Genomic DNA, 17,102 nt, shown 5'->3' with positions numbered 1-17,102 from the left:
CTCAATAAATATTCATATATGATCTTAGTACACAATTCCATTTATGCTATATATGACAGAAATCCCATTAACACCTATGGCAGGGGTGCTCAAGACCACCGAACAGTTCAGATTTTAAGGATATCCCAGCTTCAGCACAAGTGGCTCAATCAGTGGCTCAGTCAAAGACTGCACCACCTGTGTTGAAGCAGGGATATCCTGAAAACCCGACCTGTTGGGGGGTCTTGAGGACTGAAGTTGAGCCCCCCTAATCCATGGGGATTTTTGTCCGAATATGGGCCAAGCGGCTGCTTGGGCATGTACAGAATAAGGCCCTAAGTGTGGTGTGAGTAACACTTCTGATGTCACAGGCCACTTTGTGACTAAAGCCAAGAAAACAGCAATAAAAACCTTGTCTCTATGGAAACTGTATAATATGCTGCAGTCTTGCAACAGCGATGGGGATTTTCAGCATCTTTTAAAGCCAGCAAGCCTCATTGGTAGACTTTTAATTTATCTACTTTTGGGAAAAAGGGCAAATTTGAAGAAGACAGATCTAAAATGTAAAAATATGACTTTCTATCTCACATCATGATCGCTTACAGAAATGTGAGCTAGCCCTGCTGTTATAATCAAAAGGTGACATTTACAAAATGACCCGTTACAAATAACTTTTATGTTGTAACAAATAAAAATAAGATTTTAAAACTTCAAGTCCAATTACCTCTTAGCACCAACATGTTCTCTCTATAGACGCATCACAACTTCCAGCAAATTTACATACATGTCTAATATGGCTTCTGGGACATTGCCTGAGATGCCAAAACTTCACTACAAGACATCTAACATCACATTCCAACTACTACATAAAGCAGTTCTGTCGTATTAGATAAGTGACTGCTTTTCAAATTCTACTCTTAAAGCCATTTTTAATGCATTTTAATATACTGAGCATCCTTTGATTTCTATAGCAGGTTTTCGCCCACCTCCCCAGCAGTGCAAGATCTGTGTAACACTTTCCTGTGTTTGATCATTTGTTGCCAATGTTCCCAGCAGTTTGAGCTGCAAACTGTAACAATAAACAATGTTACCTTCGTAATATCAGGCTACATTGTAGCTGTTGAGTTACCCTGACGGAAGGATTGATTGAAACTGAAAGGTAGCCATTTAGTTAGGCACACAATCAGAATGTTTACAGATTTATAACAGGAGCAGCAAACGATTGCCAGTTTAGGTAAGAATATAGAACTATACATTGTCACATGTTTTACATACTGTATATAAAAAAAAGAAAAAAAAGGGGGGGGGGGGAGGGGGTTAAGAACATTACCTATATAATTCCCCATTCATTTTTATACAAATATGGTTCATCGTACCACAATAAAAATAAAAAAAAAGAAAGCATTAAACATTGATCCACTTAGAAAAAAGTAGCAGTTATTGATCTTAACTTAAAATACTGTGGGAGATAATATTATTTATTTTATATCCAGCACTGCTAGCTCTTCTCTTTCTCTGAAATATGCTTCCCCTCTGTACCATGCTGAAACCTTTTATATTTTTGAAAGTTTAAATAATATCCCCTTCTCTCCTCTAAGCTGTACATATTAAGGCCAATAAGTCCTGATAAGTCTTATGCTTTAGATCATGCAGCGTGTTAGTAGCACTTCTTTGTAGAATCTCCAATTTATTTACGTCCTAATGGAGATATGGTACCTATCCCTATACACCCTAACGTCCCGCTGCTAATACCTCTCCGTATACACCCTATCACCCTGCTGCTTATATCTCTCCCTAAACACCCTAACATCCCGCTGCTAATACCTCTCCCTATACACCCTAACATCCTGCTGCTAATACCTCTCCCTATACACCCCGCTGCCAATACCTCTCCCTATACACCCTAACAGCCTGCTGCTAATACCTCTCCCTATACAACCTAACATCCCGCTGCTAATACCTCTCCCTATACATCCTAACACCCTGCTGCTAATACCTCTCCCTATACACCCTAACATGTCACTGCTAATACCTCTCCCTATACACCCTAACATCCTGCTGCTAATACCTCTCCCTATACACCCTAACATGCCGTTGCTAATACCTCTCCCTATACACCCTAACGCCCTGCTAATACATCTCCCTATACACCCCAACACCCTGCTGCTAATACCTCTCCCTATAACCCCTAACATCCTGCTGCTAATACCTCTCCCTATACACCCTAACATCCCGCTGCTAATACCTCTCCCTATACACCCTAACATCCTGCTGCTAATACATCTCCCTATACAACCTAACACCCCGCTGCTAATACCTCTCCCTATACACCCTAACATCCCGCTGCTAATACCTCTCCCTATACACCCTAACGCCCTGCTAATACCTCTCCCTATACACCCTAACATCCTGCTGCTAATACCTCTCCCTATACACCCCAACACCCTGCTGCTAATATCTCTCCCTATACACCCTAACATCCTGCTGCTAATACCTCTCCCTATACACCCTAACACCCTGCTGCTAATACCTCTCCCTATACATCCTAACACCCTGCTGCTAATACCTCTCCCTATACACCCTAACACCCTGCTGCTAATACCTCTCCCTATACACCCTAACACCCCGCTGCTAATACCTCTCCCTATACACCCTAACACCCTGCTGCTAATACCTCTCCCTATAAACCCTAACATCCTGCAGCTAATACCTCTCCCTATACACCCTAACATCCCGCTGCTAATACCTCTCCCTATACACCCTAACATCCCGCTGCTAATACCTCTCCCTATACACCCTAACGCCCTGCTAATACCTCTCCCTATACACCCCAAAACCCTGCTGCTAATATCTCTCCCTATACACCCTAACATCCTGCTGCTAATACCTCTCCCTATACACCCTAACACCTTGCTGCTAATACCTCTCCCTATACACCCTAACACCCTGCTGCTAATACCTCTCCCTATACACCCTAACACCCTGCTGCTAATACCTCTCCCTATACACCCTAACCCCCTTCTGTTTTCCCCGCATTCCTTTGTTACATTACTTGTCTACTTTTAAGTCTGTTGAAATAAGGTCCCTTTCCTCTATAGTTGCTGACATCATATTGCCATTAATTCTGTATTCTGCCTGTGGATTGCTGTAACCCACGTGCATTATCTATCACTTCTTAGCATTACATTGTAGTGAAAACACTGTAGACCATTAATCTAATCTACCTAAACTATTAATCGTTTGGTTTACACTCCATGGAGTGTCAACCCTGTTACAAATCTTTATGTCATCTACATACTTTCCCTTCCAGACCAGCACCAGTCCAGTACAGATCTCAGTACTCTACTGGTTACCTTCCTCTCCTCTGAATGTACTTACTTTACCACAACCATTTGTCATCTATCCTTCAACCAGTGTCCTATCCAGTCTACCACCTTAGAATCCAATCCCAAGCATTGTAACGTGCTTATCTGTCTTCTATATGGGACAATGTGAAAAGCCTTACTTAGGCTTTATATATACATTATATAGAATCCAGTGCACAGCCGGCACACCATTTGCAAGTAAAAAGTTTTGGCGCTTATCCCATAAAGCAATAACAGACCGTACGATACCAGTTGCAACACGACATCAAGGGACAGCACGCAGGTAAGTAAATCATACAGTTTCTATATTTGATATCAAATATAGAAAATGTATGATTTACTTACCTGCATGCTGTCCCTTGATGTCGTGTTGCAACCGGTATCGTATGGTGTATATATATACACCAACCCCATGTTGGTACTCCTTGCCTTTCCCCTATATATTTTCTTGGTAGGCTTCGGTTGGAGGTCCGGGATGGGTGTCTTCCATAGGTTGCTACGCGTGCTCTAGTACTAAGTTTCATTATGAGTAGCCCATTATAAAAAGTTGGAAATAAATAAGCTACCTTTACTGCTCCCCACTGATCTATTACTCGAGTCCAGTGTTTCTCAACCAGGTCACCATGTCACCCAGTGGTGCCTCACATTAACCTTAAGGGTGCCTTGTGGAATAAAAAACTAATTATGCACGCCGTTAGAAAACCGGAATTTTCCAATGACATTTACAAACTGCCACCACGATAACTGTCATTGGAAATATTGTATTGTATGTCTTTATTTATATAGCGCCATTAGTGTACATAGCGCTTCACAGTAGTAATACATGTGGTAATCGAATAAATAACAGATAATATAAATAACAGATCATGTGAATAAGTGCTTTAGACAAACATAACATTAAGGAAGAGGAAGTGTCAAGTTATATGGTTATGAGATACTTATTTTCCGTTTCTTACCCCGATTTATTGGAATTTGAATAAATGGGACAAATGATAAAATGATGGGGCACCCCAGCAACTGGATCATCCCAATAGGGGAGCCTTATGGGGAAAAAAAGGTTGAGAAACACAGCCCTAGGCACACAGTAAAGAAAATGAATGAACTGTGTTTGCCGTGATCTCCCCCCCAGTAAGTCCATGCTTCTCGGGACTTTGTAAGTAGATGGACTTTAGATATTCAGCAATTCTTTCTTCCAGCTGTGTTTCCAATCTTTTTTCCTTTAACTGTGATCACAGTGTTGGTCCAAATGACACACAGAATTCCTTTCCTATAAACCCTGTGTAAGGGCGTCATTTGTGTCTCTTTCCCCTCTCATGGTGCCCTGTCTGCCAGTGACGTTGTAGGACGACTTGTCGCTGCGAACGCGCCACAACCAACTCACCACCAATCAGCCGCAGAGGGCAACTCGCCACGAAGGTAACCTCCTAACCTTGCCCCTTACCCCGAAAGCCCCTCACGTTAAGCCCTTACCCTAACTCATTAACCCTTTACCCTAAAACCCCTAAACTTAACCCCTAATGCTAACGCTAATCGTCACCCTAAAAACCTTAACCCTTTACCCTAAGACCCCTAGCCTTAACCCCTTACTTTCAAAAGCGAAACCTTAACCCGTTACCATAAAACCTATAATCGGAGCCCTTACCCTAAAATCCCTAACCTTAACTCCTTACCCCAACCCCCTAACCTTATCCTAAAAAGCTTAAATCCTTACCCTAAAACCCCACAAAGTTAACCCCTTAATAACTTACCTTAGCTGCGACATGCCCCTCAGTGGCAGATCAGCAGTGGCGAGTTGGCTGCAGCAAGTCGTCCCATTCCTTGCCAGTGACCTCTCCAATTGTGTCTTTGTAGCTAAAGTTATGTGCAACATTTGTACTCACCCTACTGAGTTGTTCTAAGAGTCTTTGGTTCTGTTCAGACAGTTCCTGGAGAGCAAGGGATTTCTCCCGATCTGCTTCTTTAAGGTGCACCTGCTGCTTTTCCAGTTCTTCCTGCAGCTGCTTCACGTCACCCTCCAGTTCAGACACCCGCCCTTCCCATTCCCCTTCACGATTGTCGAATCTCCGCTTTAATTCGTGTTTCTCTTGTTCCAGGCACTGGGAAAAGAAAAGAAAACACGAGTGAAGTCACTGTCTTATCTTTCTGCTGAGATTGTCTATCTGTTGATTCTTCCATAGACTCAACACTACACACCAAGCTCCTCTAATAAACACAAGCCACCCCAACTCTACACAAGGCGGACAATATTAACAAGTCACAGAGTTTTTACACAGTAACCTACATCCCATAACATACTACACCAATAAGCATGCCAGGTCCTTTTAGAAACATACATTATACTGCATTATTAACCACAAGACATACTGGATCTATACTCCTCTATACTCTGCAAATATTAACCAGCATTCCTTCACAGACACTTATCAATCTCCTCCTACATGCAGATTAGTCATATGTACCAGTAAATCCCTCTTTTCACCAAAAGATACATCAATAACAAGTGCCATACACTCAGTCCTCTGCATACATCAGGCACACATAATAGCTCACTAAATAAAAAAAGTAAACTCATCCACAAGCATTAATAAGACATTAACCAAGCTCATCCTTTTATAAGAAGTAACCAGGTCCTTACAAATATTAGCTGTACTCACTATTCTGCATTCTCACAATGAGGTATATACAGCAATTACAAGAAGAGCATCAACATAACTCACTTTGACTAGAAGTGAAAGGGATAAACATACTATGTGCCTACATGCGGTATACTATGTGCCGCCTGCATATGTACTGTACACCTGAATTCATAATAAATGTTATATATATATATATATATATATACACAGGGAGAGAGAGACAGGGAGAGAGACACAGAGAGAGAGACAGGGAGAGAGACACAGAGAGAGAGACAGGGAGAGAGACACAGAGAGAGAGAGACACAGAGACAGACATAGAGACAGACAGACACAGAAACAGACAGAGACAGACAGACAGACACAGAAACAGACAGAGACAGACAGACAGACAGACAGACACAGAAACAGACAGAGGCAGACAGAGAGAGAGGGGAAGAGGGTTATACACACACAATGTATATTATGAATATACACATCCACACATACAGAGGCTCTAATATCCAGCTCTCTCTGCATCTCCTTTATATATACTAATCTATGAATTTACAAGTAGGACATATATGTGTATGTAGATAGATAAGCTCTGACCTCCCTCTGCATCTCCTCTTGGCCTCTATATACACTAGCCTATGCATATGGCACGTGTGTGTGTGTGTGTGTGTGTGTGTGTGTGTGTGTGTGTGTGTGTATATATATATATATATATATATATATATATATATATATATATATAATAGATATATATATAATAGATATACAGGCTCTGACCTCCAGCCGGTCGGTCAGCTCCCTCTGCATGGCCTCGTATTGCAGGTTCATGTCCTGGTTCCTCTCCAGCAGAGCCTTCCCCAGCCGGGCCGCCAGCACCAGGTCCTTCTCCTTCTGCCTGATGAGGGAGAGCAGCTCCGGTTCGTCCCCGGGACCCCCGCTCTCCCCCAGGTCCCTCTCTCCACTCTCTGCCGCCAGAAACACCAGCTCCTCGTCCAGCTCCGGCTCACCCCGCCCCGGCTCTGCCCGCTCTGGGGAGGCTGCAGGGCGGCTGCTGTCTTGCAGGGAGCCGGAGGAAAGCTCCATGAGGCGCTGTCCGGAGCGTGTGGTGCTGAAGCTGCCGCCCGCGGACAGCGCTCACCTCACACTGAGCCGGGCCCCTCCCTAAACCGGGCAAAGTACCCCAACACAGGGCCTGAGACCCCCACCCCCAAACAGGGCACAGTAACCCTAACTGGGCCTGACACCCCCCCCCCCAACAGGGCCTGAGCCCCCCCCCCCTAACAGGGCCTGAGACCCCCCCCCCAAAACAGGGTACAGTAACCCTAACTGGACCTGACACCCACCCCTCAAACAGGGCCTTACACCCCCACACAATTAGGGCCTGAGACACCCCCCCCGAACAAGACAAAGTACCCCTAACTGGACCTGACACCCACCCCTCAAACAGGGCCTGACACGCCCCCACAAACAGGGTCTGAAGCCCCCCAAACAAGGCAAAGTACACCTAACTGGACACGAAATCCCCCGAAACAGGGCCTGAGACCACCCCAAAACAGGGACTGACACCCCCCCCCAAACAGAGTCTGACCCCCCCCCCCCAAACAGAGTCTAACCCCCCCCCCCCCACACACACACACACAAACTGGGCAAAGTACCCCTAACTGGGCCTGACCCCCCACCCAAACAAGGCCTGATACCCCCCAAACAGGGCAAAGTACACCCCTAACTGGGCCTGAACCCCCTCTCCCCTCCCCCAGACAGGACCTGCCACCCCCCCAAACAGGGCAAAGTACCCCCAACTGGGCCTGCCACCACCCCCCCTCCCAACAGGGCAAAGTACCCTCAACCGGGCCAGACGCCCCCCGACCTGACCCCCCTCCCCAAACCAGGCCCGCCCCCCACCAACAGTGACCTCCCCTACTCCCCAACCAGGTCTAAATGCCCAAAGAAGGGGCCAGACGCCCCCCAATTGGGAACCAGTCACAGAGTCTTTCCAACTGGGGTCAAACAAAACCAAGGAGGGCTCGGACCCCGATCTGTCTCCCCCAACCCTCCCCCCCTCCCCCTGTCCCACTGCCCCTCCCTCCCCCCTTACGGTGAGTGTACCCGCCCCCGGGCTGCGCTGCGCTCTCTCTGCCCCGGTGCGCTGAGCTCCAGCAAACCCATCTCTGCAAGACCCCACCCACCCGGCGCGCGCAGCTCCCTGACGTCACCAACACCTGTGCTGTGGGGCTCCGTGATTGGTGGGAAAGCCTTGCGCGATCAGCTGTGCAGTGCGAGAGTGCTGGGTGAGGCTGAGCGGCTGTCCTGTGTACCCAGCCACGTCAGGGTTAAAGTGGGGCTATACAGTTAGGGATAGGTTGGGATTAGGGTAGCGATAGAGTTAGGGTTAGGATTAGGATAGGGGTAGGTTAGGAATAGAGTTAAGGATAGGTTAGGATTGGGGTAGGGATAGAGTTAAGGATAGTTTAGGATTGGGGTAGGGATAGAGTTAACATTAGGGTAGGGATGGAGTTAGGGATAGGTTAGGATTAGGGTAGGGATAGGTTAGGATAGAGTTAGGGATAGGGTAGGGATAGAGTCAGGGATAGGTTAGGATTAGGGTAGTTAGAGTTAAGGATAGGTTAGGATTGGGGTAGGGATAGAGTTAACATTAGGGTAGGGATGTAGTTAGGGATATGTTAGGATTAGGGAAGGGATGGAGTTTGGAATAGGTTAGGATTAGGGAATGGATGGAGTTGGGAATAGGTTAGGGATAGAGTTAGGGATAGGTTAAAATAGGGTTAGGTTAGGATTAGGGTAGGGATAGAGTTAGGGATAGGTTAAAATAGGGTTAGGTTAGGATTAGGGTAGGGATAGAGTTAGGGTTAGGTTAGTATTAGGGTAGGGATAGAGTTGGGGAAAGGTTAGGATTAGGGTAGGGTTGAGTTAGGTTAGGATTAAGGAAGGGTTAGAGTTAGGGATAGGTTAGAATAAGGTTAGGGATAGAGTTAAGGATAGGTTAAGATTAGGGTAGGGATAGAGTTAGGATTAGGGTAGGGATAGAGTTAGGATTAGGGTAGGGATGGAGTTGGGAATAGGTTAAAATTAGGGTAGGGATGGAGTTAGGGATAGGTTAGGATTAGGGTAGGGATATGTTAGGATAGAGTTAGGGATAGGGTAGGGATAGAGTCAGGGATAGGTTATGATTAGGGTAGATAGAGTTAAGGATAGGTTAGGATTGGGGTAGGGATAGAGTTAACATTAGGGTAGGGATGTAGTTAGGGATAGGTTAGGATTAGGGTAGGGTTAGAGTTAGGGATATGTTAGGATTAGGGAAGGGATGGAGTTGGGAATAGGGTAGGGATAGAGTCAGGGATAGGTTAGGATTAGGGTAGATAGAGTTAAGGATAGGTTAGGATTGGGGTAGGGATAGAGTTAACATTAGGGTAGGGATGTAGTTAGGGATAGGTTAGGATTAGGGTAGGGTTAGAGTTAGGGATATGTTAGGATTAGGGAAGGGATGGAGTTGGGAATAGGTTCGGGATAGAGTTAGGGATAGGTTAAGATAAGGTTAGGTTAGGATTAGGATAGGATTAGGGTAGGGATAGAGTTAGGGTTAGGTTAGTATTAGGGTAGGGATAGAGTTGGGGAAAGGTTAGGATTAGGGTAGGGTTGAGTTAGGTTAGGATTAAGGAAGGGTTAGAGTTAGGGATAGGTTAGAATAAGGTTAGGGATAGAGTTAAAAATAGGTTAAGATTAGGGTAGGGATAGAGTTAGGATTAGGGTAGGGATAGAGTTAGGATTAGGGTAGGGATGGAGTTGGGAATAGGTTAAGATTAGGTTAGGGATGGAGTTAGGGATAGGTTAGGATTAGGGTAGGGATAGGTTGGGATAGAGTTAGGGATAGGGTAGGATTAGGGTAGAGATAGAGTTAGGGATAGGTTAGGATTAGGGTAGAGATAGAGTTAGGGATAGGTTAGGATTAGGTTAGGGATAGGGTTATGGCAACGTGACATCATGTGACCCCGGTGTTATTTGATGCCACGTTGCTATGGCGACACGTTGCCAGAAGTCACTGGAGATAAAGTAAGGGACCTTACAGAGATCTTGTGCGCGATCCCCGGCATTTCCTTTAAATGCTTTGGGGAAGAGCGCAGGGCCTCTGTAAGTGCCACCCCCCCCCCCCTAGAAAATCTTGGGTAGGGATGGAGTTAGGGATAGGTTAGGATTAGGGTAGGGATAGGTTAGGATAGAGTTAGGGATAGGGTAGGGATAGAGTCAGGGATAGGTTAGGATTAGGGTAGCTAGAGTTAAGGATAGGTTAGGATTGGGGTAGGGATAGAGTTAACATTAGGGTAGGGATGTAGTTAGGGATATGTTAGGATTAGGGAAGGGATGGAGTTTGGAATAGGTTAGGATTAGGGAAGGGATGGAGTTGGGAATAGGTTAGGGATAGAGTTAGGGATAGGTTAATATAGGGTTAGGTTAGGATTAGGCTAGGGATAGAGTTAGGGTTAGGTTAGTATTAGGGTAGGGATACAGTTGGGGAAAGGTTAGGATTAGGGTAGGGTTGAGTTAGGTTAGGATTAAGGAAGGGTTAGAGTTAGGGATAGGTTAAAATAAGGTTAGGGATAGAGTTAAGGATAGGTTAAGATTAGGGTAGGGATAGAGTTAGGATTAGGGTAGGGATAGAGTTAGGATTAGGGTAGGGATGGAGTTGGGAATAGGTTAAAATTAGGGTAGGGATGGAGTTAGGGATAGGTTAGGATTAGGGTAGGGATAGGTTAGGATAGAGTTAGGGATAGGGTAGGGATAGAGTCAGGGATAGGTTAGGATTAGGGTAGAGATAGAGTTAGGGATAGGTTAGGATTAGGTTAGGGATAGGGTTATGGCAACGTGACATCATGTGACCCCGGTGTTATTTGATGCCATGTTGCCATGGCGACACGTTGCCAGAAGTCACTGGAGATAAAGTAAGGGACCTTACAGAGATCTTGTGCGCGATCCCCGGCATTTCCTTTAAATGCTTTGGGGAAGAGCGCAGGGCCTCTGTAAGTGCCACCCCCCCCCCCCCAGAAAATCTTGCGCCACCAATTTGCGCACCCCTGGGTTAAGGTTAGGATAAACAGGTGTCTTATTTACCTGGCTTCCCAGGCCCTCTACCTTTTCAGTTTCCTTTGAGTAAGACTCACTATTTATCGCACTCATTTCATTATGTTAATGAATGTTAATAAAATATTTATATTTTAACCATTTCCTTAGAGTTTAAAAGGGGTTATTGTATTAATAGCAACCTCCATTGTTAAACATGCTAAAGGCAGAAGATAAGACAACTCCATAACTCAGTTTATATTGTTACATACTGTACATTTCTAAGTTGACTTGAAAATATCTTTACCTAATTTGTTATTAAAACGGTTTATTTAATTAAAAAGAGCAAGGGGGGGGGGATAGAAAACAGAATGGTGTGCATGGGTACATAATACAAAATACAGACCTAAGTATATTCATTTTGAATGCCTAATTGTAAATTGTTACTGGCCTGTTGGTGGCTCCTGAGAACTGCGTTTGGCCACCCCTGGTACATATAATATATAATATATAATGAATGTATATATACTTGTAAAAGCTGTAATAATGTTACAACAAAAATTCAGTTATCAAATGAGTTTATTCAGAGTGCACACAGTGGAGACAGCTTCAAAACAAAAAGTTCTCTCCCCAGATAACAAGGTATGCCATATATTTATACCCTAAAAACTAAAGCTCCACCCCTTTATGGGGGGGCTTGCACGTCACTAAATATGACATCACTTTGTAATACATAACAGTACTAAAGCTGATGTAATTTTGTAATACATAATAATACTGGATAAATGTATGTAAGCTAAAAATCCTTATGGGGTTAAATGGGATGTGTCTGTTCTGCCACCTGGCATATTAGTATGAGAAACCGTTTCATTGCAAGCTTCTCATAACTTCTGGCCTGTTTACACTTTCATTTTGGAGCTGATTGGATGAGGAAAGATCAATAAAGTCAGCTAGGAGCGAAAACATTCCATTCTGTTTCACACGGTCGTTCACACAGATTTCTTCACATAGAAAGATGACATATAAACTTATAAAGACAAGACGGCGGACTAAAATAGTCAAACAAAATGGCTTCTTAGATCCTAATGCTGTTATGTCAGACCCCCTAATGTCTCAACTTTGTCATACTATATCATGAACGTATGTCATATAATGAATATATGTATATATAATATCTCCGGAGCTGCAGCTGAAAATGCAAAACGCATCATCACTGCAGGCGGTATATGATTCCAGAATGGATGATCCTCTGGCGGCGTGACAGACGCGGTCGCAGTCATGCAGCTCGCCCTGGTAACATTAAGTCCTGCTACATCTGTATCTATATATATAAAACTGAAATGTTTGTCTGTCAGGATGTTTGTCTGTGGGTTTGTGCTTGCTCTCATTGGCTGCCAAGCTCTCCCATTGGCTGACTGCGGAGCGGGCCTTGGCTCTCATTGGCTCTCGCGGTCTCTGAGGGCAAGGCAGGGTGAAGTCATGATATACACACATAGAGAGGGGAGATACATATATGCCCAGAGCATGCACTAGCAAGCCTTGAAGAAGTTCACAGAACCTGCCTAGAAAAAAGGGTGGTGTGTATAGCGCTAAAAATAGAAGTGAATACAAATTGTAATACAAATAATAACAACAACGTGGTGGATAATATTAAAAAAATATATAAAAAAATATGGCAAGGCTGCCGAGAAAAACTAACCCAAACACAGTTAGTGATAGACAAAGAAAACAATACAGACCGGCGCCTTAAAGTCCAAGTGGATGATATACAAAAGTCCAATGGATGGCTTGGGATATCCAATAGATGGTGATCGAGTCCAGTGGACAGCAGGTTCCTCAGCAGCAAAAATGATATGACATGCAGGGGAGACAAGAGGACAAGATCATAGTGTGACACAGTGTGGTTATAACAATTAACACATAAACATAGACAGACAGGCACATACAACACTAAACAAGTAGGCTGACTAATACAATAATGGTTTAATGAACACAATAAAATACAGCAGGCTGGTGACGAGCAGGTCTAGGATCCGGTGTGTAAAACCGGAATCCTACTTACAGCAAGTCCCTTGGATAAGCGCAGGTAAATGGAGTATAGATGGTCCGGCGACAGGTGTTGGTGGACGCGTGCCACGTGTAGATGCCTGCAGGAGCCTCCTCGGATTACTGCCGATGATGGCGACGCTACCTTCTGCTACACGGGACGCCTTCTGTTGGCGCCCGGAACTGCGTCACAGCGGGCGGGACAACACACCGGATCTCACTGCCGATACACACTTCTATGTACTGCGACTCCAGGAACTGCTTCAAAGGTCTGCTCCTCTACCAATACAGCTGATGAATGTCTCTCAATGGCCCAACGAGTTTCGTGCGCATGCGCACTTCTTCAGGGGAACGAAACGCGTTGGGCCATTGAGAGACATTCATCAGCTGTATTGGTAGAGGTAGAGGAGCAGACCTTTGAAGCAGTTCCTGGAGTCGCAGTACATAGAAGTGTGTATCGGCAGTGAGATCCGGTGTGTTGTCCCGCCCGCTGTGACGCAGTTCCGGGCGCCAACGGAAGGCGTCCCGTGTAGCAGAAGGCAGCGTCGCCATCATCGGCAGTAATCCGAGGAGGCTCCTGCAGGCATCTACACGTGGCACGCGTCCACCAACACCTGTCGCCGGACCATCTATACTCCATTTACCTGCGCTTATCCAAGGGACTTGCTGTAAGTAGGATTCCGGTTTTACACACCGGATCCTAGACCTGCTCGTCACCAGCCTGCTGTATTTTATTGTGTTCATTAAACCATTATTGTATTAGTCAGCCTACTTGTTTAGTGCTGTATGTGCCTGTCTGTCTATGTTTATGTGTTAATTGTTATAACCACACTGTGTCACACTATGATCTTGTCCTCTTGTCTCCCCTGCATGTCATATCATTTTTGCTGCTGAGGAACCTGCTGTCAACTGGACTAGATCACCATCTATTGGATATCCCAAGCCATCCATTGGACTTTTGTATATCATCCATTTGGACTTTAAGGCGCCGGTCTGTATTGTTTTCTTTCACAGAACCTGCCTGCTGCTGCTCCGTTGTGTTTCCGACTACAAGGTAAGTTCAGCAGCCCCCCTCCTCCTCCCCCCCAGCAGGCAGGAAACAAAACTTAACTTTCACAACTCACAATTGCACTGCAAGCACTTTTGGACATTGGGACTGGGTCCCCCTGGGTCGCTCTCTGCCCCCCCTGGTCGCTTTCTGCCACCCACCCTCACCTGGTCGCTTTCTGCCACCCACCCCCACCTGGTCGCTTTCTGCCACCCACCCTCACCTGGTCGCTTTCTGCCACCCACCCCCACCTGGTCGCTTTCTGCCACCCACCCCCACCTGGTCGCTTTCTGTCACCCACCCCCACCTGGTCGCTTTCTGCCACCCACCCCCACCTGGTCGCTTTCTGCCACCCACCCCCACCTGGTCGCTTTCTGCCACCCACCCCCACCTGGTCGCTTTCTGCCACCCACCCCCACCTGGTCGCTTTCTGCCACCCACCCCCACCTGGTCGCTTTCTGCCACCCACCCCCACCTGGTCGCTTTCTGCCACCCCCCCCTGGTCACTTTGTGAAGGGGGGGCGACCAGTGTGGAAAACATTACTTTGTATTTAGTAGCCGCCCCTGTGAAGGGGGGGGGGGGGTGGCGCATTCATGTGCAGGGGGGGGGGGCCCGGATTGTTGTGAACAGGGGAGAGAGGGAGGGGGGATGGGAGGGAGAGGGGGAGATAGGGGGGGGAGCGGAGACAGAGGGGGGGAGCGGAGACAGAGGGGGGAGCGGAGACAGAGGGGGGGGAGCGGAGACAGAGGGGGGGAGCGGAGACAGAGGGGGGAGCGGAGACAGAGGGGGGGGGAGCGGAGACAGAGGAGGGGGGGGCCGAGACAGAGGGGGGGGAGCAGAGACAGAGGGGGGGGGAGCGGAGACAGAGGGGGGGGGCGAGCGGAGACAGAGTGGGGGGGGGAGCGGAGACAGAGTGGGGGGGGGAGCGGAGACAGAGGGGGGGAGCGGAGACAGAGGGGGGAGAGCGGAGACAGGGGGGGGAGCGGAGACAGAGGAGGGGGGAGCGGAGACAGAGGGGGGGGAGCGGAGACAGAGGGGGGGAGCGGAGACAGAGGAGGGGGGGGAGCGGAGACAGAGGGGGGGGAGCGGAGACAGAGGGGGGGGAGCGGAGACAGAGGGGGGGAGCGGAGACAGGGGGGAGCGGAGACAGAGGGGGGGAGCGGAGACAGAGGGGAGGAGCGGAGACAGAGGGGGGAGCAGAGACAGAGGGGGGGGGAGCGGAGACAGAGGGGGGGGGGAGCGGAGACAGAGGGGGGGAGCGGAGACAGAGGGGGGAGGAGCGGAGACAGAGGGGGGGGAGCGGAGACAGAGGGGGGGAGCGGAGACAGAGGGGGGGGAGCGGAGACAGAGGGGGGGGAGCGGAGACAGAGGGGGGGAGCGGAGACAGAGGGGGGAGCGGAGACAGAGGGGGGGAGCGGAGACAGAGGGGGGGGGAGCGGAGACAGAGGGGGGGGAGCGGAGACAGAGGGGGAGGGAGCGGAGACAGAGGGGGGGAGCAGAGACAGGGGGGGAGCAGAGACAGGGGGGGGAGCGGAGACAGAGGGGAGAAGCGGAGACAGAGGGGGGAGCGGAGACAGAGGGGGGGGAGCGGAGACAGAGGGGGGGAGCGGAGACAGAGGGGGGGAGCGGAGACAGAGGGGGGGGAGCGGAGACAGAGGGGGGGGAGCGAGCGGAGACAGAGGGGGGGAGCAGACGGGGGGGAGCGGAGACAGGGGGGAGGAGCGGAGACAGAGGGGAGGAGCGGAGACAGAGGGGGGGAGCGGAGACAGAGGGGGGGGAGCGGAGACAGAGGGGGGGGAGCGGAGACAGAGGGGGGGAGCGGAGACAGAGGGGGGGAGCGGAGACAGAGGGGGGGGAGCGGAGACAGAGGGGGGGGGAGCGGAGACAGAGGGGGGGGGAGCGGAGACAGAGGGGGGGGAGCGGAGACAGAGTGGGGGGAGCGGAGACAGAGGGGGGGGGAGCGGAGACAGAGGGGGGGAGAGCGGAGACAGAGGGGGGGGGAGCGGAGACAGAGGGGGGGGAGCGGAGACAGAGGGGGGGAGCGGAGACAGAGGGGGGGGAGCGGAGACAGAGGGGGGGGAGCGGAGACAGAGGGGGGGGGAGCGGAGACAGAGGGGGGGGGAGCGGAGACAGAGGGGGGGGGGAGCGGAGACAGAGGGGGGGGGGAGCGGAGACAGAGGGGGGGGGAGCGGAGACAGAGGGGGGGGAGCGGAGACAGAGGGGGGGGGAGCGGAGACAGAGGGGGGGGGAGCGGAGACAGAGGGGGGGGAGCGGAGACAGAGGGGGGGGGAGCGGAGACAGAGGGGGGGGAGCGGAGACAGAGGGGGGGGAGCGGAGACAGAGGGGGGGGGAGCGGAGACAGAGGGGGGGGGGAGCGGAGACAGAGGGGGGGGAGCGGAGACAGAGGGGGGGGAGCGGAGACAGAGGGGGGGGAGCGGAGACAGAGGGGGGGGGGGGAGCGGGAAAATTCAATCCCGGGCAGCGCCGGGTATATCAGCTAGTAATATAATAAATGTATATATAATGTAGTGAAGGTATTTCTTGCTGTGTTGCTGCTCAGCGTGGCCCATGTGCACCCCTTCGCCCCCATTCATTTGGGCGTGCTACACTGCAGCACCCTATCGTGCAGACGAGCTTGCGCGCGCACTTCAGTCAGTTACAGACGTTTTGTTTTTGAATCTATACTACAGCGCGTGACCAGAAGTGAAGCCGCGGCTTATCATTGGGAAAAACATTTCCGAATTCCATGAGTGAGAAAAGAATGCACGCGGACACAACTCCGGGCAGGGGAACAGCTTCAGCGTCACGGAAACGGAAGTGACGTCACCGTTCGCGCGCGGTGTTTGAATTTAATGACGTTACAGAGCGGTCTGAGGTGAGTTCGGTACCGGAGGAATACGGCGGCGCACCCACTGTGTCACTATATATAGCCATGTCACATATAGCTGTGTCATATATAGCCG

The 17,102-nt window shown here is 48.9% G+C and overlaps 2 protein-coding genes across 12 annotated transcripts in view; one reads left to right on the top strand and one right to left on the bottom strand.

The window, feature by feature from the left end:
- The window catches only part of BICDL1 (BICD family like cargo adaptor 1), a 46,890-nt gene extending 39,708 nt beyond the window's left edge, over positions 1-7,182 (bottom strand). Inside the window, exons 1-2 of one of the 3 annotated variants that reach the window (XR_012787722.1) lie at positions 6,749-7,181; positions 5,225-5,440 (exon numbers count right to left, since the gene is read on the bottom strand). Coding sequence is in view for 2 of the 3 variants with exons in the window: in XM_075568393.1 (XP_075424508.1) it covers positions 5,225-5,440; positions 6,749-7,054 (522 nt within the window). In the remaining variant the exon portion in view is untranslated. Of the gene's footprint in view, positions 1-5,224; positions 5,441-6,748 lie in introns of all 3 variants that reach the window. The other 2 variants (XM_075568393.1, XM_075568392.1) reach the window with 2 other exon arrangements.
- A 9,694-nt stretch (positions 7,183-16,876) lies between these two features.
- CIT (citron rho-interacting serine/threonine kinase) overlaps positions 16,877-17,102 on the top strand; it is a 73,809-nt gene continuing 73,583 nt past the window's right edge. For 4 of the 9 annotated variants that reach the window (XR_012787720.1, XR_012787721.1, XM_075568389.1 and 1 more), the window contains exon 1: positions 16,877-17,014. The gene's annotated coding sequence lies outside the window, so the exon portion shown is untranslated. The remainder of the gene's footprint in view (positions 17,015-17,102) is intronic. The other 5 variants (XM_075568384.1, XM_075568386.1, XM_075568382.1 and 2 more) reach the window with 2 other exon arrangements.

Source organism: Ascaphus truei, chromosome 13 (genome assembly GCF_040206685.1).
Source record: "Ascaphus truei isolate aAscTru1 chromosome 13, aAscTru1.hap1, whole genome shotgun sequence".
In the NCBI taxonomy this organism is placed as follows: domain Eukaryota; kingdom Metazoa; phylum Chordata; class Amphibia; order Anura; family Ascaphidae; genus Ascaphus; species Ascaphus truei.
Note: the sequence above shows the minus strand (reverse complement) of the source record. Positions and strands in the feature narration are given on the sequence as shown.